General features: G+C 37.1%; 1 protein-coding gene across 1 annotated transcript; it reads right to left on the bottom strand.

Annotated features, from left to right (window-relative positions):
• Positions 1-10404: 10404 nt before the first annotated feature.
• LOC104595735 (outer envelope pore protein 24A, chloroplastic-like) lies at positions 10405-18130 on the bottom strand. The gene is made up of 3 exons (XM_010256600.3): positions 17790-18130; positions 17332-17691; positions 10405-10681 (listed from the first exon to the last, which is right to left on the bottom strand). The coding sequence occupies exons 1-3, from the start codon at positions 17985-17987 to the stop codon at positions 10601-10603; spliced, it is 639 nt and encodes a 212-aa protein (XP_010254902.1). The 5' UTR covers positions 17988-18130; the 3' UTR covers positions 10405-10600.
• Between the last annotated feature and the right edge of the window lie 6156 nt (positions 18131-24286).

Below are 24286 nucleotides of genomic sequence, written 5' to 3'. Positions count from 1 at the left end.
CCACAGGCGCCGACCTGGCAACCTGGCCCGGACACAAGCGCCGACCTGGCAATCTGGCCCGGACACAGGTGCCGACTTGACAACCTGACCCGGACACAGGCGCCGACCTGACAACCTGACCCGGACACAGGCGCCGACCTGACAACCTGGCCCGGACACAGGCGCCGACCTGGCAACCTGGCCCGGACACCGACCCGCCGACTGACACAGGCGCCGACATGACAACCTGGCCCGGACACAAGCACCGACCTGGCAACCTGGCCCGGACACCGACCCGCCGACTGACATAGGCGCCAACCTGACAACCTGTCCCAGGCGCTGACCTGGCCGCCTGGCACAAGCGCCAGCCTGACAACCTCGAGGAGTTCATCACCATACCCCGGTTCTGACGGGATATGACGTCTTACCATTTGAAGGCTTTTCACCCACCTAACCCGCGAGGGCACCACTATATAAGGACTCCGACCCCCAAATCCAGGGGGGAGAAAAAGGTATGGTAACCCCCGCTCTCTAGCTCTCTCATTTCTCTCCAAGCCCTTTGTAATCAAAATGCTAACTTAGGCATCGGAGAGTCCCCGCCGGGTCCTCTGATTCAGTTCTCGCAGGTCCCTCAGCTCCCGCCGTCTACAAAGGAGAGAAAATTACCTCACGCGGAGGGTAGTCGGGTTGCGCTGCACCAGGGAGCTCCACTATCCTCCGAGTTGCAGACTGCCTAGGAGCAAGTCAAGTGACGAGTCCGCCATCAGGCGGTTCGCCATCAGGCAGTTTCTCCCCCAGGAAGTTCGCCACCAGGGAGCACTACCAGGTAGTTCGCCATCAGGCAGTTCACCACCAGGCAGTTCGCCACCAGGCAGCTCACCACCGGGCAGTTCGCCATCAGGCAGTTCGCCACCAGGGAGCAACACTAGGCAGTTCGCCACCAGGGAGCAACACTAGGCAGTTCGCCACCAGGCAGTTCGCCCCCAGGCAGTTCGCCACCAGGCAGCTCGCCACCAGGGAGCACCACTAAGCAGTTCGCCACCAGGCAGTTCGCCCCCAGGCAGTTCGCCACCAGGGAGCACCACCAGGCAGTTCGTCACCAAGTAGTTCTCCTCCAGGGAGTTCGCCACCAAGTAGCTCATCACCAAGGCACGTCACCACCGGGTCAAACAACGAGGTACTTAGCCAAAAAATTTATACATCACAAAAAATGGTACGTGACCAAAAACGGTTACATCAGTATCGTTGGTCAATGGGAACCAAAATCCCATTGTCCAACTTCCCCCCTCTCAAAATCCAAAAAAAAAGAATACCCTTTAGTGTTTATAGCTAATGATATCCAACTTGTATTCAGATATGTTTGGATACATTAATACATAAATATTTTGAAACCATCAAGGTTATGCTTGATTTGAAGGAAAATGTACGGAAACCCATACAAGATTTGTAAAGGTTTCCTTACCTTTTCCTTGCCTTCCCTACTTTTTCCTTCAAATCAAACATAGCCTAAGTATATGTTTCTCATCAATGTTGTAGATAAGAAAACAGTGTTATACATGTGTGGGTTGGAGGCATCGTTTTATGAGAAAACAGTGTCTTTTTTGTTTGGAAACATTGCTGCCAGGTAGGACATTTCCTAGAGTAACAACAATACCTTATGTTTGGTACTGGTGCTCCTTATCTGTTTTCAGCACTGATACCCATTATAGGAAGTCTACATCACTGCCACATCATATCCTCATTGGCAGCAACGAGCTCCAATCCGAAGAAACGTAAAATTCGACGTTGCTCCAAATCACGCCTTTTCAATTTCCAAGGCATGGCTTGGAGCACCATTTTTTATGAAAAAACGGTTTCAAACATATTGACGTTTCCTGAAGCACTGATTTTTCCAATGTGGCACTGATGTGTCATCGTTTTCTGGAACAACAGCACTGGTTTCAAACACCGCCTTAAATATATGTTTGCCTGTTTGGCATTGATGCTCCATACACAACACCATTTTCTGAGAAAACGATGTCTTTTTTTGTTTGAAAACATTATTGTCAGATAGGATATTTTCTAGGGCAACAGCAATACCTTCCTTTTGGTACTAGTGCTCCATATCTGTTTTCAGCACTAGTACCCATTATAGGAAGTCTGCCACATTATGTCTTCGTTGACAGCAACAAGCTCCAAATTGAAAAAACGTCAAATTTAACGTTTTTCTAGACCATGCCTTCTCGATTTTAAAGACGTCATTTGAAGCATATTATTTTATAAAAAAACAGATCCAAACATATTACCATTTTCTCAAACATCGATTTTTTCAATGTAACACTGATATATCACCGTTTTCTGGAGCAACTGCACCGGCTCCAAACACCGCCTAAACGGTCTCAAACATTTATACATATCAATATTTTAATCCTTCGTTGCAGCCGAAGAGCACAGAATCAACCAGCTCTTACGTCCATTGGAGAAAGAAAGAAATTGGTTTGATGAGGATCTGTTGGTTGATGGTTCAGTTAAGTGTGTGTTAATCAGTGATCAGTGACACGGTTTGGACCACGCGTCCGGTACAACGAGAAACCAAAGCAAACAGCAACGATGGAATGTCCGGACTCCGGAGCAGATGAGATGGCTCAGCAACTTACAAGTGCAATGGTCCAGTCGTTTTCAGCAGTCAGCACAGGCACATTCTTCATATCTCTGAGATTCCAATTTCCATTGATCTCCATCATAAGCTTGTCCACAAAGCTCAAGAGCTCCGGAGTCAAAAGAAGTCCCCCTCAATCATTGCTGGTTAGCGTCAGTTTCTAGCGATGAGAGATTCCCATCTTCTTCTTCTGTAGATTGCAGAATGCTGGTCTGTCGTCAAATAAATCCGTCCTTTTCTAACATCAATCTTTAATTTCTTATCTGGAGGGATGATCTGAAACAAAGAAATTTGCTTCCTTTTTCTGTCAATCCCCATTTCTCATTACGTAATTGATCCACGCCATGGCCCAGCAGACTGCATCTATCATCCAGTCCTACGAACAAAAGCACGCACCACCATTTCTAATTTCAGCCTTTGGCCCCCGCCATAAGATGAATCCATCAAACAAAAATACTTAAATCGTCATATATGGTCACTATCCACTCGCATTAATTACCACTGCGGCATCATCCTCGAAATGACCACGTGCAAGCCCATATCCAGTATTATTGAATTGGATTCTTCCATTGTGAACAAGTGGAATGATTACGAATAAAGATTTTTTGGTGGAACTACTGTAACCAATACTGTACAACTATACATACATAGTAATAGATCTTACAAAATAGAGAATATGCAGACCAAGAAAACCAGACGGATAAAACAGACAAAGCAAAACAAAAAATAAAGCCCAAAACATTACTATATAATCCCAGATTCGTCAACGTTCAGCACATTTACCAGCCATAATAATTAATTGGGAAGAACCCCACCATTTGAGCCACATAGAGAGAGAGAGAGAGTTTTGTGTTCTATCAATTTCTGAATGTCTTGAAAGAAAAGTCTCTAAATATAATCCACCATTTTGGATGCCAGCAGTTCAACAATGGCTACCAATTTATTATACATATTCCAATTTAACGTGAAGTCTCCCAGGCTCCAGACTAGAGACTAGCCTGTCGACACCGCATAAACCGCCCCACGTGAAACATGAAACTCTACGCTGTTCAGCTGATCTAATAAGTGCATTATCTTTTGTCTTCTAAGATTCATTTCCCAGCAGACTTGGCTTGTAAGATTGCACGCAGTTTCAACATTTCAAACATGACGAGTTAGTCAAGAATATCGGGTCGGGCTGTCCGCAGTCTGGCACGATTTTGGACTGGCTTGGCACGGTATGGCATGACGGCTAACGGGTTGTGCCAGGCCCGATATGGAGGTCCATGCCGTGCTGAGTCAGGGGTTTGAGGTCCATGGGCCGGTATGGCACGGCACGAAGAACGGCCTGCCAGGCCTGTAATAGGCTGCGCTCGGCCCACCCAGAAATATAGCCGTTAGGCCCCCCTCCCAAAGGGGCCCAACGGCTAGTTTCATCTTTGGGGGGTGGTTACAGAAATACCCCTCCCCCCCAACAGCTATAAACAGCATATTAGGGGGGTATTTCTATATTTTGCTTATGGAGGGTTGAAAAAATGACATAAATGCCACCCCAACAGCTATATAACAACTAGTTTAGGGGGCATTTTGGGTAACGTTATAAGTAACTTTACAATGACCAAAATACCCCTCCCAACAACTAAATAACAAATAGTTTTTTGGGCAATTGAATTATGTTCAATTCCTATAAATAGCCCTATTCTCCACCATTCTCATCACACCAATTCAACAATTCTCTTAATTCTCTCTCTCTCTCTCTCATACTCATACATTCTCAATTATCTGCAATCTGAGAAATTCTGGTTAGTTGATTGTTTCATTCTGCATTCTCCAATTCTCAAGTCTCAACTTTATCGAAGTTTTGACTTTCAACAAGAAGAAGGCTTGCTCAACCAGCTCAAGTATCTCAATTCGGGAGGCTTGGACATTGAAAGGCTTTAATCGTTGAAATCAAGTTGGGATTTTGAACCGACAATCTGGGTAAGTCGAATTAGATTAATTTTTATCTTTTTAGAATTAAAAAAAATGGTCAACCTTTTCAAAACCGATTCCCCAACATGTTCACCTTGGATGGCATTCAATCGCATCACGATAGTATTAGTGTTAACACTGATGCCGATGCGTTTGATGTTGATGGAAGTGGAACTTTCACCCCCAGTAGTTGTGATATTAGGGGAAAAAGGAGGGCTTCAAGTTGAGTAGCCCGGTTTGGAAAGTTTTCAAAGTAGAGAATATTGAGGGGAAGGGGAAAATGGTTATTTGCCAAAAATGTAGGAAAGACTTTAGTTATTGTAGCAAGGGTGGTATGGGTCATTTGAGTAGACATCTGCTCACACATGAGCAAGAAGAAGATGAAGGGAGAGAAACAACCCAAACATAGATTGGGAGGGGGACTAGTTTTGGTACTTTTAGATATTCACAAGAAAAAATGAGACAAGAACTTGCTATTGTACATGTAGAACAACCATTTATGTTAGCTGAAGATCCAAAGCTAGAAAAATTGTGGCGTAGTTCTGTAAACCCACAATATAAAAAAGTTTCTAGGAATAGTATAAGAATTATGGCTTTAAAAATTTTTTGTTCATATAAACAAAATTTAATTTCTTTGTCAGCAAATCTTAATTCTAAAGTTGCAATTACTTCGGATGTTTGGACATCCAAATTTAAAATTAGTTATATTTGTATTACCGGTCATTTCATTGATGAAAATTGGCTTTTGAACAAAAGAATTTTAAGTTTTACTAGGCTGGAATGGCCACATAGTGGCCCAGCTATTGTTGCAAGTATTTTAAACTTTGTATGCTTATGGAATAGAAAACAAATAGTTTTGATAATGCTAGCAATAATGATTCTGCAATAAATATTTTAAAATCTCAATTAAAACCATGCTTAAATGGTAAATTGATTCATATTAGATTTATGTATTCAAGATTCCTTGAATATTATTTCAAATCATATTTCAAAAATTAGAAATTATATTATATATATATAAAGTTCAGGGGCAAGAAAACAAGAATTTAAATATTTATGCCAAAATTATGGTTTAAAATATAAACATTTTATATTAGATGTAAAGCATAGGTGGAATTCTACCTATGCTATGTTAGAAAGTTGTATATCTCATAAACAAGTTCTTTCAGATTTTTATAATTTAAAAATGCCTAATGATATGATATTTGAGAAAGATTGGGAAATGGCAATCTGTGTAAGAGATTTTTTAAAACATTTTTATGATGCAACAAATTCATTATCTGGAATTCATCATCCAACTAGTTATAATTTATCGTATCAATTAATGGCAATTAGTGATTGTTTTGCCAAATATAGAAATAATCTACAATTTCAATGTATTATTGAAATATGAAAAATAAATTTAAAAAATATTGGGAGAACAATTCTCCCCTTTATTGTTTAGCTACAATATTAGACCCTAGGATTAGGAAAGATGGTTTAGATATTTTACTTGAAACATATTATGAAAATATGAATATTAATATAGGAAATAAAAAAGAAGAAATTAATAATTTATTATTTGAAATGTATAGTTTGTATTCCTACAACTTGTTCATCTTCTTCTTCTCCTTCTGACTTTGAGCCCAGTAGTAGAAGAGAAAAGCTTTTTTATTTAATATGTAGAAGGCAAAAATCTGCTAATTCTACAACAAATTCATTTACTGAACTTTATTTTTATTTGCAAGCAAATTTTTCTAATTTAGGTGAAGTATCAAATAATTTTGATATTTTAGCTTGGTGTAGTGAACACTCGAAAAATTATCTAGTTCTCGCCGCTATGGCACGTGATCTACTAACCCCTCCGGTGTCTACAGTTCCATCGAAGTCTTAATTTAGTGCAGGTACCAGGGTGTTGGATGACAAAAGAAGCTGCATGAATGATGAGAGCATAGAGATGTGCATCTACTTCAAGGATTGGCTAGACGCAAAAGATAGATTACATGACAAGGGAGGGCAAGATACAACACTGGACATTTCACCCAAAGCAGATGATGAAAGTCATGAATGATGATTCGTGAATTTAACTACTTGTAGAATTTTTCATTTTTTCAAATTATTGTAAAATTTTTAAATTTTATTTAATTTATTTGATATTTTTTTAATTTTTTAATAATGTAATTTTGTATTTTCAATTTGTAACCATATTGTATTTTTTATATTTTATTAATTTATTCCATTTTTATATTTCATTCATCGAAGTATGCAATGATCCAATCATTGTATTTGTAATTCACTAATTTGTACTATTCAAATTTAAATGAAATAAAATTCCTATTTTTCTTCCAATTTGTTATTCCATCATTCTTATTTCAATTTGGTTAAGTATTTTTTTTCATTTATGTATTAAATAACTTAGATTTTCATTTCTTAATTTTTTAAATAGTTCCTAATTCCCAAAGTTCATAGGAAAGTTAAATATTTTAGTGTTACAATTTTACTTAGAAAAGAAATCAAAATTTTCAAAAAAAAAAAATAGTGCAGCCCGATTCGGCCTAGGCCCAAGGCCCACCCTGTGGCCCAGCCCAGGCCCGCGTGTCGACACGGCACGGCATGGGCCCGCTTGGGCTTGGGCCATGGGTTGTGCCGGGCCGACCCCCAAAATTTCCACCGAAGAGGACGGCACGGCCCACCTTTAAGGCGGGCGGGCCGCCCATGGACCGTGTTGTGCCGACCCGGCCCGGCCCACTTTACACCTCTAAGAATCATCCTAAGAGCCAACTACAAAACTAGAATGTTTTTAGAGGGCAATGCTGAATTTGAATCCCACATCCAGCTGAGCCGAGACCCAGTGCTACAGGGTATTGGAAATAACTATTAACAAACCAACACTCAATCGCTAACCGTACTCCCTTGAGGCAAGTTAACAGCCTCGTTACAAGCCTCTTCCATCTCGACTAGGCTGGGGTGGGGCGGGGGAATTAGGCTATGTTTGGGAGTGCTTAAAAATAAGTACTTATTTGGATTATTAAGCATTTATTGGTATTTGGGAAATAAATCCGAAATAAGTGCTTATTTTAAAAATAAAAACTTATTTTTATCCCTAGTTGAATTTTAAAATATCACTTATAAAATTATCCCTAGTTGAATTTTATAAAAGTACTTTTATGAAACACTTTTATAAAAATACTTTTATGAAATCACTTTTACAAAAGCACTTTTATAAAAAAAATTACAAATACACTTATAAAAGTACTTTTACAAAAACACTTTTAAGAAAATACCCTTACAAAAGCATTTTTATGAAAGTACTTCTACAAAATCACTTCTATGAAAGCGTAAAGTACTTTTATAAAAGTGCTTTCATAAAAGTACTTTCATAAAAGTGCTTTCATAAAAGTTCTTTCATAAAAGTGCTTTCATAGAAGTACTTTCATAAAAATACTTTTATAAAAAGTACTTTCATAAAAATGTTTTTATAAAAATGTTTTTCAGAATGTACTTTTATGAAGTGTTTTTATAAAAATAATTTATTAAAAGTGCTTTCAAAAAGTATATTTTGAAAATTTGAAAGAAAATGGACAAAATAGTCACAAATGCTTATTTAAATGCTAATTAGAGAAAATGACCATCAAACGCCTAATATAAAATAAGTGTTTATTTTAAAAAATAAGCACTTGAAAAAATTGGATGCCAAATGCTAATAAGTGCTTATTCAAATAAGCACTTGTTTTTAAGCACTCCCAAACATGACCTTAATAGTTCTTTTTTGTTTCTTTTTTTTAAGCTTAGGGAATTAAGAAGGGGATAATTTAACAGTAAACTCATGATAGCACTTAGCAAATACAAGAGATCGGCTTTGGTTAGTACAAGCCTATGCTCACACCGTTCAAACAACCTCTTGCAACCTTGCATTGGAAATATCTCCCCATAAAATAAAACACATGAGTTCAGAGAAATTCCCAATGCAAGGCTGTAAAGGCTATTCGAACAGGCGTTGCACTGAACGAAGCCAAACTCCCCAAGAGATCGGCTTTGGTCAGTGCAAGCCCATGCTCATACCGTTCAAACAAATATGAATTCTAAATAATTATGACTCTTCCCTCTCCGTATCCAAGTATGGATTCTAAATAATTTACTATTTAATTTTATTGCCAATCATATGGCTGAAGGCTAACCATTAATATATGGATAGGGGAATCTCCACTTAGAAAATCTTGCCCCTGAGATGGATCAAATTAGTAGCCACGTTTGGAACCAATGCCGTTTTTTGAGAAGTATTTTTTGAAAAAACGATGCTGCATTGGTATACTGATTTTTCAGAAAATGGCTTTTTTTTTTGAGAAAAAGTTAACCAGATTTGCAACAGATTTACATTTAAATTTTCCAAGGAGTCTCTTGCCTCAGTCAAATAATGACTCAACCTCCAAGGACCCCCCCCCCTCCTTGTCTTTTCAGCCATTTGATAGTATTAGCAGAATCTCCAATGGATAATTTCTGAATGCCTAAACTTCTTATTATTCTGGTTGCAGTGAGCGCTGCCATCACTTCAGCCTTTGTTGAGTCTGTATTACCTATTGGGCCACTGAAAGCCCAACAGATAATCCTCTGTTTATCCCTCAAAATACCACCTATCCCAGCTTTCCCAGATTGCCTGCTGGCACTTCCATCGAAGTTTAGAATCATCCCTTCTTCAATATGCGGTATCTGTAATCTTTGGGTTGGTTGAGGGTAAGTTGGGAGAAGCAAGATCATATAGATATTTCTGTTAAGATCATTGAGAGAGAGGCCTTGAAACCTCTCAGAATTAACAGCCCAAAAATTACAACAAAAGAATATATCTGAAATTAATTCTAGAGATCTGATTTTGTTTTCAAATATGCGCCTGTTTCTTTCCTACCACAGTTTGCCAATACACTTCACCTCTTCTGCTCAAGCCTGACCCATGCCCCTGATTGAGGAACTCCTTAATATGCTTTGGAGAAACCCGACTATATGCAGTCAGGTTTAAGAAATGCCACCAAATATTTTGAGAAAAATTGCAATGAATGAGTAGACGATCTGTAGATTCCCCCTTCTCTTAGGCAGAGAACACATGCATGAGGAGGAATATATGACCTTCCCAGGCTTTTTTTTCTGAAGAAGATCACACCTGTTTATTCTCTGTAGACACGCTTCCCAGACAAAGAAGCAAACTCTTGGAGGAATATGACTACTCCAAACCTTCTTGAAAGGGAAAGAGGAATTCTGATCACCTGGAATTGGAACCTTAAACATAGATTTGGAAGAGAAATCACCATTTGGGTTGAGGGTCCAAATTCGGGTGTCATTGGAATGAGGGGAGGTGTAGACTTCTTTTAAGGTGAGGAAGAGGCTTATGAGGTCTGAGATCTCAGTGTCCCTTAGAGGTCTTCTCAGGTTCAGGGTCAAGTTATTATCGACAGGTAAAACTGGGATACAAGAGGAAACAGTTGAATCTTGACCAGTGGAGAGATTGAAGATTCTAGGGAATCTTGGTCTGTTGAAAATGGCTTTTTTTTAGATCATTGCTAGTTGCTGCCACATGGGCATTTTTAATGTTACATCAGCATAATGTTACCAGCAACAGTAAAAAAGCAAGAAAACACCAAAAGAATGTTTTCTCAAACCATACCTTTCCTGATTTCCAGGTGTGGTTTGAGAAAATATTCTAAAAAATGTGTAACCAAACATCAGCCACGGTCTGAAAAAACGAAATTCAGATGTGATGCTGACGTGCACCATTTTTCAAAAAAACTCCATTGGTTCCAAACACTGGCTAAATCCCACAAGCACTCTACTGCATCTCTTGAACCAGTAATAGAGAAGGGAGCAGAAAATGAGGACTAAAGCAATCATATCTCAATTAGAAACTTACATTCTCCATTTCACAGCAAAAACTAATTAGCTGCCACTGATCTGGTTATTGTGCATAAATAATTTGCAGTATTGAGCAAAAATGGAAGCAGCCCACCAAGGGGCATTGAAATACAACCAATAGAAATCGCTTGCTTTGCAGGAATTTCAATAGAAAAATCACATCTCAAAATTCCACGTACTCTCAGCAGTTACTTTTGGCATTTTTACTTCCTCTGCCAGATTTAGAGATGCTGAAATCTGAGAAAAACAAAAGATTCAAAGGTTAAAATCTTACCGAAAAGGAAATATATACAAATCCCTGAAAATAATAAAAAACTTGAATCCCTGTTAGAGAAATGACATATATTTGACCTGCCTGAGTGGAGTCGGTTAATTGGTTGATGTGTTACAAGATGTTCAGCACCAATACTACTTTGATACTTGATAGACACATTTGTTTCCAACAAAGACAATTTGCATCAAGTAAAAGTGGCTACTGAATCGCTAATTATACAAAATCGAAGCAGATAAGAAAGTACACCCTTGTGCACTACATAAATCAATTTCTTAGATTTAAAATCACATAATATGCTGAAATAATATCCTGACAACCTAAAGCTATTACTGTAAATCTAATATGCTGAAAATTTATCAAAAAATAAATAAATTTAATATGCTGAAATCCTACAAGGCCCCATTATATAACAACGTTATCTCCCAGTAGTCCACAATTTACAGACAATGGTGTTATTCTCCCTGGAGTTTTTCACTTATTTGGGGATCATGTTAGCATCCCCTGTTGATAATAGGACCTTATGAGAAATTGGATGCTTGTGATGCTTGTTCCTTCTGGATTAAAGACGCTAACTATTGTGTAAATGTTCCTTTGTGTCCATCATTCCTCGGGCTATTTGGGAAGCAAGGAACAGGATAGAATTTGAGGATAGTAAATTCATCCTTGGGCTACCAAGATAATTATAATTTGAGTTGCATACTGTGCTTCTCGATCTAGTATCTATAAAGGTAGGATTATGTCTCAACATCTAAGCTCATTACTCTTGGCAGATCAAAGATAAAACAATGTTTTGTCCTGTATGAAGGTGGATAGTAACTAAACTGGAATGGAGAACATGACATATACATGGTCTTCAGGATTCTCTTTCCATTAGTGTGGCAAAGTTAGAGGTCAAGTGCAACCTAAAAGACATTTTACCTGATCACCAAAGTTTCTTTGTATTGTTATGGCCAGTTAGCTTTACTCCTTGACAGGTGCAGCTTCCTTTATTACGTGACTCTTTTTTGTTGAAGAATAAAGAGAAAATTCATTAAAAAGAAAAAGAAATACAATAGAAAGGTGATAAGGAATCACCCAAAATGGACACACAGCCAAAGGACCCCAACTGAGACAACAAAAAACCATAACAAGACCTAAAAACACTCAGATGAAAGACCTTACGGCTCAACAAATCAGCCGGAGAACAACACAAAGACCCAGAAAATAAAAAGAAACCCCTTGAACTGAGATGACCACCAGCTATACACCTAATCCAACAAATCTCAGCTTGCGTAACAGACAGGATTCATTCTTCATCCATGATTGCATCTTCCTGCCCTGAGTCATCTTCATTCCAATCTTTACCTCCTCCTGACCGAACTTTTCTTTTCAACTTCTCATCCCTTTTCCTCCTCTCAAACTCCTCAAAAGCCCTTCTAGCAAACTCCTCACCATCCCAAAAAAAATAAACCCAGACTCTTACCAATTGCGACCTCTCTTTCCACTAATTTCTGGAGAGGCACACAGCCAGCATCATCATCCTTATCTTTGCCGGTTTGTGACAACAAATTCTCATTAAGGATATTTGCTTCTACAACCCAAATTACCATCCTCATTGTTACCATCTCCCTAGGGTTAGACTTATGGTCAAATATTCAACCATTCCTCTCCTGCCATAGGGCCCACTGCTAGAGGCACAACCGCCCAGCAAGCTCTCCTTTTCTTAGAAAAGCCTTGAACTTGTCAACCTACCAAAAGATTCTGAACTAAAGCTGGCAACACCAGAATACAGGAATTGCCATGCAAAAGTGGTGCCAAATTCTGGAAGAATAGTCACAAAAGAGGAATGGGTGATTCAGAGATTGTCTCCCTGTTACATAGAGGGCAAAGGTAGTTAGGTAAACTTACTCCCCCTCTAGGAAGCATTTCCTTGGTCAGACACTTCTGCCATGCTACTACCCACACAAAAAAATTGACTTTTGATGCTCCCCAGATGGCTTTACTGGGGAAATATTGGTTTGAATAACCAACCAAACCATGATAAAAGCACTGATTAAGTCCATTTCCACTTCCTTGAGTCCTGCTCCCCTATGTTAATTTTCTGATTGATTCTGTAGCAAAACAATCAGGTCTGCTGCCTGTTGCATCACCCAATCATCTTTTCTATAAGTGATAATAGAAATGCCAAAGGTTAGGCCTATATCCAGTCCACCCCTCCTAAGACCCAAGATATTCTTTAATAATTGATATACTACAAAAGATGTTGATATTCTTACATGATCAGAACAATTCAATCAAAGCAACCAGGCATCTATTTCACTGTTCAATTCTTTGAAAGTTGAAACATCAATTCAATCAAAGCAACTTCCTTGCAACTTGAAAGACCGACCAATATGAATCTGACTATGAACTAAATAATTTGAATTCATGAGATCTCTACTTTGACTAATGATTAGGGGAGCACCTCCTTTATAAAAAAAAAAAAAGAGGCATGCCCAAAGCATTCCATCAATCAAATGGATATCATAGAAGGTTTAAGAAGAAATTTTATAGAAATATACTGTTCATTAAAAGAAGAGTATACAAGATGCATACTAGTAGTATGGCCTAACCAAATAAAAAACGAACAAAAGAAAAGGAATCGCCTTCAAAAAAAGTGGTCACAATAAAGTTAGGCACATCCTGCCAACGCCAGCCCAATACATTACACATGTACAAACATCACCTACTTAAAAAATTCAAAACTGCAACCTAAATTGGAAGATCATGAAACCCACAATGCACCACCCTGTTACAATGTTTATCAACAACCAGACAAACACAATAACCAGAGAGCAGAAGTCGTATCCCCAAACACCACTTAAAACATAAAATGGACTTCCACTCCATCAAGCTACCTTCGGCATCTCCTCCTTGTGCAAATTGTGTAATTAGGCAAGGGCCAGTGCTTTATGGACCTTTACTCCATAAAGGGGTGTCTGCATGTACTGAGCAATTAATTTAAGTTCCTTTTCTGAAGGTTCAAAAGAATGGACATTCCTTGATTGCAAAGAAATCAAATTATTAGAAAGGGAAAGATGGTGAAAGCCTTCTTCATTTGGTAAAAACAGATGAACCTCACATCCCTGACCCATGTAGGTCAATTTTCGCTTAAAAAGAAAGGGCAGGGCATTGAAAAACAGATGACTTACACAATTTATCATCATATGATTCAACCCCATTTTGTGATTAAAATTTAAAATTAAGATTCATGATTGGAATCTTCACTCTTTTTAGCAGTATACTACCCCCTATTGTTTTAGACATTTAGAACTGTGCTTCCTATGGTTCAATTTGATTATTCAAAACGATTCTAACATTCTAATTTTTAAAACAAATGAATCTCGATAAGGCTACTAGGCCATTTTCCAAGTCTGGCACCCAACATTACATATTTACATGGACAAGCCAGGTCATATACACATTACATGCTTTTGGAGGCTAGTCTTGGTGGCTATTTTTTCTTTGATATCATCTTTCTTCCTTTGAGCTGCAATGAAGGATGATTTCCTTCATCTTTGATACCTCTCTATCCATAATATGCATTTAATCTTGGCATTGATCCAAGAAGAAAAAAGACAAAAGAAAGAAATAAAGGAATGACACATCAATATAGGGACAGGACTTGAATTAGATTATTGTTAGGTGTCATACAACAAGATAAAAGAATGATTAGAGTTACAATGGGATATCTTCTGAATTCCAACAATTGTGCAAATAAAGACCACTGTCGTAAAAGGAGTGGCTCATGATGTTTAGGTAGGTTCACGAGCAAGGTTCATTTGGTGGGATGTGCCTCACATGATTTGTTGCTACATTTTGATGAATTAACCTTTAACTGAAGGGGTCCCATCTAGATGATATACCATTGACTTAGAAAATACTCTGCATGTGGCACAAGTGCACAAGCATTGAACATTTGATGAGTCCCACCTAAAATATATTACTTAGATAAAAAATTATTTTTAAACTCTGATCCCAACCACAGGAGAGAATGTACACAGGTATGCAAAAAGTTAAGGAGGAGCAGAGAGCTTACTGCCCCACCCTTGTCAAAAGGTTAAGGAACAAAAAGGTCCTTCTGCCATTCCTAGGTACAAAAGTCCATTACTAGAGCCCCAAGGATTGTGTGAAATAAAACTCTAGGAGAGACCTAGACCCTATATTTGCTATTATTTAGTTTAGGGTCATTCTCAAATCCCTAAATCACTCCCAGAGCAGCTTGTTATACCCTGTGAATCAACATCACATCATTCCTAAATCCTAAAATCCAGTAGCAAAACATCACTCCTCTGTCAAAGCCCCATTAAGGTTTACTCCTTCCTATTTGTGTACTATTATTCTCCTTTGACAATAGGCTCTTAATAAACCACCAGTGTCTCCCCAGTCCCCACCATGTCTTCTAAATATTCCTTCAGATCCTGATAGCCACAGACTCCTGAGGTATATCACTCCAAAATTCAGCTTGAGATCTCCTTGAGATGGAAGAGGCATTATAAAATAGTTTTCTATCCGCTGGTGGATTACAAGATAGGAGAAATAGGATGTGGTTCGTTCTGGACATATTATATGGGGTAGCAAGAAAGGCCTCAAGAATAGTTTCAGAGTTGTAAGGTTCTAAGGGTTGTCAAGAGACAAACATATCCATTCAATGTCATGTCAAACAACAAAAGACTAAGCAGCATATAAGGACACTAGTTACTTTAAGAATTTGTGATGGCATGTGGTTGCATAGTGGCATATAAAATAGTAACAAGGCATAAGACAAAGAATAACAGTCAAGCAGTTTTTAGTGTCTTCTTCCAATCAGTAATATGCTTCTAGGAAATTGCCAATCATATCAAATAGTCAAAGTTGCACTCTTCACCGCACCATATTGACAACTCTACCCTTTATACCTACTAATAACTTTTTTCTGGCCAAAATTTAACTGAAGCTAATAAAAATAAATAAATATATATATATAATGATATATAAGTAGATGTTTCTCTTCTGATTAAAGTTCCAAATATCTTCCAAACGAATAGTTGGAATTAGGTTTTGTGAGTTCAGTTGAGAATATAGTCCAAAATTTTCAGAGAATGAACTACAATTATTCTTCCTCATTTACAGTTTTAAATACATCACAATTTACCTTTTCTAGAAGAAAAAAGAATAAACTACTATTATTTCCCCATTGTTGCTTTCTCTTGCAGCTCCTGAGTTGTGACAGCCCTGGATTCCCTAAGAAATATCCATTATTCATCTTTGATGTAATATCTTAAACTTGTACCCGAAAGCAATACTCGGTTGCTAGTAGTTGACTACTTCACACAGTTTTCTTAGTAGTCGACTACTATCAGTATACTGGTCCTAGTAGTCGTTTACTTGATGAAGAGATTTCCCATAGTCGACTACTAGGGCATTGTTGTAATTTTTCTCTTTTATTTTTCAATTGCCCTAGTATATAATAGAATGGCTGGCACCACCAGCTACTTTTTGCCTCTCTCATATCTTTTCTCTCTTCTCTTCTTCTCTTCTTTTCTTCTTCTTCTTGGAAAACAATCTTCACAGATGAGAGCAGAACTTCTTGATCTATTACAATTTACAAGGCCTTAAGCAAGTTTATATTTCTATTCAGATCAATCTTGTAATAGACAGAGACTACCATATCCTAATAGAATGGATTTTAGCAGTAGTTGATGGATCATGGATGCTTAGAATTCTCTGCTGAGGGGAAGCAAACACCTTGAGATGGGTACCTTGAACAGTAAATGATCCATCAGATGCACTTACAAGGGAAGCCAAGAGAGCATGGGATGGGGAATTGTCAGCAATTGTGCCATCTTCTTCAATAAAAACACTTCCGGTTATGTTAAGGATCATGATCAAAAAATGGTTCAGCTTGACAGCTCCTCAGGAAAGTGGAGAGCCTTTTTTCTTTTTTTTTTTATTTTTTATCAGTACAGGAAAGTGGAGAGCCTTAGTAAAAGTAGTTTACTCATTGGTGAATTACAAGATAGAATGGAGTTGGCAGGGTGACTGTTGAACATCAAGTCAAAGCACAAAACTCTAGGCAGCATATGAGGAGATTAAGTTGCTCAAAGAATTATTTAATGTCAAATTGCATGCATTTGAGAGGACAAAAACATAGTCCAGAAACTCCACATCCATTATAGTCACCTTCCCCAGCAAAAAACAAGTGAAGGAAACACTATTTAAACACAAGAAAAAAAAAAAAAAAAGAAAGTTATGTTTTGAAGATCCATTTGGACTAGCAATCTCAATATGCTGATGTTATCCAACTTGTTTTCATTAGATTTTCTATAAATTCATAACTTAAAATCTATAATTGGGTCATGATCAAAATAAAAATTTCTATTCGTATAGGGGGTACCCATGCGTGACATCAGTTGTTGCAGACCGCGTAAAAACACAAGCCACAAGGTTTCTTTGAGTATTTAAACTAAGAAAATACATTAATTTTAATGCAAAACAGAAATAATTATTTCCACCTTGTTTTCAATCATGTATGCAGCTAACGTTTCCTTCTAGCCACGCAACAAAATACATCAGAAGCAATCTTCCAACCAATGCGACAAACAATATTCTTTACCTTGAAGGTCCCATTTAATTTCGAATCCCTCGACCACTCCAGCCCCAAGAGCTTGCTCGACGTCTGGTATGAAGCCCTAAACACGTCTTCCCCATAAACCCTCTGAGACACAGCAAAGTCCCAGGAATTCTTGGTGAGGTCGTAGCAGGGCTCAAATGTCCTCACGCCTCCATGGACATAAGCGTACTTCAACTTGCAGTTCCCAGAACCAAACACGTAATTAGCTGAGACCTTGTTAGCCGAATCAAGAACGAGAGTTCCGTCCAAAACAGTCCGGTTATCGCCGCGCCCATGAATGTAAGTCAGATTCAGTGGTTTCTCTGCAACCCTAATTGTGTTCATGAACTGAAACCTAACATCCTGGGCAAAATGGAAAGGAGAAACAGTAAGATGGTTCTGAAAACCCTAGTATTTCTATAATAGAGATTCCAGTTACTAGAAATTTAGGAATAGATAACCTGTCTAGGTACGTTGTAGTCAACAATGAAGAAGCCAGGCTTCTCCACGGAGAGAGAGAGACCATTTAAGCTGGGACCATTGACGACGGTGGCATCCGTCATAGAAGCTCGGAGCTTCACATCGCCGGCATTAATGGCTAGAGTTGCAGCGGCACTGCTCTTGTCAGTTTCGTATCTCGCCTTCAGAGAAGTCTTCATCTCGTGAGAGAGAGAGAGGGAGAGAGGGTATGAAAAGGTAAACAGGTACTATATAATCTGAGACTCTGAGTTCGGAAAGGGAACGTGTATCTTCCTTCTCTGTCTCTGGTTCTTCTCTCCCTCACCCGGTTATGCTCTTTCCAATTTACGTTGGGTCATGGGTGGACGGAATTTTCAAGGGATTACAACAAATTATCTGTACTCCTAGGACTGATACCCATTGGATTCGAACATCTGAAACATGGGGATTTATTTGGTGATTGTGGATCTACAGATGTACGAATGAGTAAAACGTAGATTGATAGCTTTTATATTCGCATCCACCATCCAGCGACTACAGTTCTCACAGTTGGGTAGGTGAATTCTGCAGCAGCCAGCAGCTTTCCTTCTGGTTCTGACCACGAAAAAGAATAAATTATCAAACTTTTGTCAACCATGACCTAAATTAATTAGCAGGCGCAAATCGTGGCTTCAATTATACGTGTTCATGGGCCGACGGGCTATCCGGCCCGGCGCAGCCCGCACCCCGGTCGGGCTTGGACATCTAATTAGACCCGTAGGCCTGACTTCGGGCCCAAAACAGCAAGTTCGATTGTATTTCGGGTTGGGCTCGGGATTTGTTAAAAAAGTCCGACCCGATTCAGTATTATATATTTTCTAAAATATATAATATAAAATATATAACATTTATTAGAATATATATATATTAATAATTTAATATATATATTTTTTTCTTTATAATCTCTCTCTCTCTTCAGTCGCTTCAGCAATAGTAGCGGCATGAGCTAGACTTTGGGCTTGGACCTTCGGGTTTTTTATGAGGGCCGAGCTCGGGCCCAAGTTGTAAGCCCGATGTCGGGCCAGGCTCGAACTCAGGCTGTAGAAAAACTTGTTAATGCAGAGTGAAAGCCCGGCCCGAGCCTGACCCATAAACAGCTCTAACTTCAATATACCTATCTAGCGAAAAAAAAAAAAGAAAAGAAAAAAATTGGCTCTAATATAAAGCCCAACTTGATTAACAAATAAGAATAAATTAAACCCATCTTAATTCTTAATTAAGAATGCAGTAGGCGCCAGCTGAAAAACGCAATTAAGTGCCGTTTGGAAGGGTTGAGCTGTAACATTTTTTAGGCTTAAAAGATGTTGAAACGGACAGTCAAAAGATGATTGAATAGCTAATTAGGGTTTTTCCGATTTTTTCACCAAATATAACTTAAGGCGTCTGTGTAGGACTCACCCTATAACAGACAAAACTGCTGCAATTCAGCCGATTCAGTTAAACAAGTTCAGCTATTTTGAAACACTCTGAATAAGCTGTTGAAATAAGCTGAAACAAACAGCTCTTTAAATGACTGATTGACCGTTGGCTCAGTTTGGAAAGACTACAAATACAAATATATATGGTGTAAATACATACAAAATACAAAGTTTTACACTATACATATTTGTATTTATACTCCTTTCAAATTAAGCCTTAGGCTGTGTTTGCTTTGAAGAAAAGAGTAGGAAAAGAAAAGGTGAGAAAACCTTTACAAATCTTGTATAAATTTCCCTACTTTTTCTATCTTTTTCTTCAAACCAAACATAACCTTAATGTATGCTCTCATGATTTTTTTCACCATACCCGCTGGGGAGGGCTGAGGCATAGTAGCTTCTAATAATACGCAGAGACCAAAATGGTTGAGTATGATGCTGGGATATTTTCAAAAGAAAAAAAAAAACCACATCACCAATTGGGGATTCAGGCGATTAAATATAAAAAACCAAAGGCTCTTTTTGGAAGGAGTATAAAAACCTTGTATTTTATATTATTTTGCATATATTTGTAATATATGTATTTATATTTGTACTCTTTCCAAACTGAGTAAAAAAAAACAAAAAACAAACTTAGCTTGGAGCTTTTGCCAAAACTTGGCCCGAAGCTTGAGAACAAAAGTATAAAACCAAGCCCAAACCCGGCCCATGAATAATTCTATGCCTAACTATATTTAGGATTAAACTTGAGCTTTCCTAAACAACCCTAACATGATAATATTATATATAATAAAACTAATATATATATATATATATATTAATTTATTAAATTATACAATAAGTAATATTTTTTTATGTCCATAAACTTTAGGCTCGGGCTCAAGATCTAAATCCAATGAATGAACCAAACCCAGATTTGGGCTGAACATTTTCTGCTAATAAAGAAATAAAGTCCAATGATACTTGGGGAGAGAAAGAAAGAATTTGTGCAACTTTGTATTACTACTTTGTACTCCACAGAGTACAGACATGGAGGGACATATATGAGGACACGGTACAAGACAACGTTAAACATGTTTTATCATGGGTCCCATATTATCTATATAGTAGGCCGAAGAAAACCACGATTATTTTTTCCAAAGACATGTTATATTCACAAGCATTCCCTATTATTGATTTCCCCCGTTTTATATTTTGCTCCAAAAATGTTGGTTAAGCTTGTTTGCTTGCAATGAAATTTTATTATTTATATCTATATTTATATTTATAATTGATGTAGGTGCATTTGGCTGGCCTGTATGGGGCTGATGCATGTCGAATCAGAGGGCGCCAGTCCGAGCGTACCATGGGGACACTTGGGGTTCAGGCGCAGACCGGACGGACCCAATCAAAGAGCGTCGGATGGCTCTGGCAAAGGATCTCGCCAAGCCCTTGTACAGCTCGTATCTGGACCATTTAGGCCCAACTACTCCCAGGCGACTCCAGCTATAAATACGAAGCACCCCCCCCTCCCCACAAGGTAGGAGGCTAGACTCTTTAGACTCGATTTGGAGCTTGAGTAATCTCTAAGCACTACTTCCCTCTGGAGAACTTAAGTGCTATTTAAGTCCTCGTCTCGTTCCTTCGACTCTAGACCTTTGACTCACTTTATGCTCGTACTAACTTGATCATTGGAGTCCTCACCTCAGGTACCCACCCAAGGCCTTTGACACCTCTGTCCTAGGACCTACTTTGGACCCCTCGCACATCGCACTCGGTACTAGCCTTCGGCTCCTACAGTATCTGAAAAGACCTTCCACCTCGGACATAGTCCTCGGCTTCAGCTTCCCCTCCTTCGGACCTTCGAAACCCTCGACCATCTCCACCAAAGCTCGGGAGCGAAATTACCTTGTTGTCCTTGGCCAATCCGAGCATCAACAATAATATTATTAAAATTATATCTATATCTATTTATCTATATATTATATATTATATATTATTATTAAAAGTGTGAACGCGGATGTAGAATTTTTGTTTGATTCAATTACCCTATTAAATCTATATCTACCTCTAATGTTTTATATTAAATATATTAAAGAAAAATGAGTATGATAAATAGTAATTATTCATACTAATGTTGAAATGAAATATAAATTTAACATTTGTCCAAAATTAAAAATTATTTTTCATGATGCCAGGTTAACAATTCAACTTTTTAAGTTAAATGTGCCAACCCTTGATATCATAATTAAATAAAAGAATATAAAATATAAAAAATACAGTAACATTATGTAACAATAAAAAAATATAAAAAAAAACATTTAGGAATTTTGTCTAGTATTTTATATTAATCATATTAAAGAAAAACAAGTGTGATAAATAGTAGTTGTTTTTATGGATGTTGAAAATAAAATTTAAAATGTAAAATTGACCAAAAAATGAAATTGTTTTTCTGGTGGCAATTCAATAGTTCAATCTTTTTAGATCATATGTATCAACCCTTAATTTCACAATTAAACAATAAAATTTAAAAAATAAAAATACAAATACAAAAATTGACAATAAACTCAATAAACATGAATTGCTTTTAACTTTTTATTGACGATGGAAATAAAATATGAGATTTAAAATTAATCCAAAAGTGAGATTGTTTTCGTATTTGGCGATAAATCAACAATTCAACATTTCAGGTCAAATGTGTCAACTCTCAGAGTCATAATTAAATTAAAAAAATAGAAAAGATAAAAACACAAAAAATATATAAATTATGTAGAAAACATATGCACATACCTCTAATATTTTGTATCAATAAACCATATTAAAGAAAAATAATTAAAAAAAATAATAATTATTTTTATTGATGAAGTAAATAAAATATAAATTCAAAACCAACCCAAAATCTGAGTTGTTTTCCTAATTGGTGGTGAGTCAATAATTCAACATTTTTTGGGTTAAATGTGTATACCCTTTATGTCAAAATAAATAATAGTACTAAAAATAATAAAAGATGAAAAGACACGAAAAGTATAAAGATACAACAAATGAAGAAAACAGTTGGAGACGTTTCTAATCTCATATATTTATCACATTAAACAACAGTATGACAAATAAAAAATTATAGATATAATATAAAAAAAATGGAAACTTATTATTTACTATCATCATCATCATTAAAAAGCGGCATGTGCAAAGCACATGCACACTTTGTTAATTAACATAAGTACATGAGAGTGCAAATCAAAAGGGCTTAAATTCTAATATATTTTTAACTTATTTTACTTTATTTTAGCTTTTATTCTACTTCACTCGTGCTACAAAATAAACAAGAAAATGTAAAATTAAAAAAAAAAAAGACAAAACAAAATATGCATTCAACTGATTTGCATTGTCGTACTTTTACACTAGAGGCTCAGCTTGGAAAGAATACAAATGCAAATTTGTACAGCACAAATACAAGTAAAATAATACAAAACACAAAGTTTTACACTCTACATAATTGCATTTGTACTCCTTCCAAACTGAGCCACAGCAAAAATTGTGTTGCAAAGAACCTAGAGCTAATGAATTTTCTTGGTGAAATATTTGGCTCCTACCCAGTTGTAGGTACAAACTACTTTTCTCAAGGTGGACGTTATTTTCCACCTACCAAAATGTTGCAGGCACATGCCAATATGAAGATTTATTTTATTTAGGTTGGACTATGATACCAAACAAGAAAAAACATGATATTGAAAAGGGTAAATTACAAATAGGTGCCCTATAATCTGGGGGTAGTGACAGATAGGTATCATAAACTTTCAATTGTAACACTTGAGTACCCTGTACTCTTAAAAATAGACAGTTGGGTCCATACGTTAGTGTTCCGTCAGTTAAATATTACATAATATCAAAACTACCCTTCTCGTGTATTTTTGGAATCAGTATACAAAGTAAAATCATCACTAGAGAATGCCATCATCGAAAAATTCAAATTTATTATTTACTGTCGATGTGAGAACATCTTATTGGAGAGACATTCAGTTACATGAGAATGATATCAGAAATACACAATAAGGGTATTTTCTTTACATTATGTAATGGTTAACTAACGGAATACTAATGGATAAACCCAATGTCTATTTTTGAGAGTTTAGTGTAATCAAGTGTTACAATTGAAAGTTCGGGGCACCTATCTGTCACTACCCCCAATGTACATGGTACCTATTTGTATCATTAAAATGGTAATCAACCAAGGTGGTTATTCATCAAATTCCTGGATTGGGATATGCTCCCAACAAAATAAGTTCTAACATGAGCCGATACGACACAGCAGGGGGTACCCAAATCCATAACCTCCATCCCAGGTGCAAGCCAAATTTGTCCTAAGTCTCCGCTACAACCAGCATGAGACCCTTACCAACTAAACTAATTGGCACCTTGCAAAGGGTGTTTACATTGTTTCATTGGTATGGATACATGAAATTCACCAAAGATCAAATCCTGCCCCCAACAAGGTAGGGGGTTATGGGTTATTTTTGGTGGAAATAAAAGCCTCTTTTATTGGTAAAGAATAGACCACTCCTGTTGTATAGCCCCAAGCGAAAAAAAAGAGTATGCCTAAAGAGTTAATCCGATCAAGCTGGAATCAATTATTAGTTTCAGTATGGGTTCTTAATTTTGGTTTCAGTTTTTTTAGAATTAGAAATTCAATTAATCGAAAAAAATAAATTAACCAATTTTATTACATAATATATAATATATAACAAAATTTGATTTCATAATACATATTATATGTTATAATATATATAATATAGTATATATTATTGAAATTTGGTTTTAATCAAAATAACTGAAAATTAAACAAAAATTCGGATTTCGATTATTCTTCAGTTTTTTTTTTTATAATTCGATTTAGATTCAGTTATCATTTTTTAAGTTTAATTTTTATAATTTCAGCTTATTCATTTCGATTTTTTATCAAATAAATCGAATGTTCACCCTTACTTTTACTCATAACGCCGAATTAGCATATGACTCACTCGAGTAGTCAACCCCACAAGCCTACCTTTTTTCCCGGATTTAGGGTT

Source organism: Nelumbo nucifera, chromosome 5, assembly GCF_055504915.1.
Source record: "Nelumbo nucifera cultivar China Antique chromosome 5, China Antique-T2T, whole genome shotgun sequence".
NCBI lineage: Eukaryota > Viridiplantae > Streptophyta > Magnoliopsida > Proteales > Nelumbonaceae > Nelumbo > Nelumbo nucifera.
The sequence above is the reverse complement of the archived record's forward strand: the minus strand, read 5'-3'. Positions and strand labels throughout refer to the sequence as shown.

What these genes read in the sequence shown, in the direction of transcription:
- LOC104595735 (XM_010256600.3), bottom strand. Translation starts at nt 17,987, where the DNA reads ATGAAGACTTCTCTGAAGGCGAGATACGAAACTGACAAGAGCAGTGCC. An exon ending in ACTACAACGTACCTAGACAG is followed by an intron (nt 17,692 to 17,789) that starts GTTATCTATTCC and finishes CATTTTGCCCAG; the next exon opens with GATGTTAGGTTTCAGTTCAT. An exon ending in AATTAAATGGGACCTTCAAG is followed by an intron (nt 10,682 to 17,331) that starts GTAAAGAATATT and finishes TGTTTTTCTCAG; the next exon opens with ATTTCAGCATCTCTAAATCT.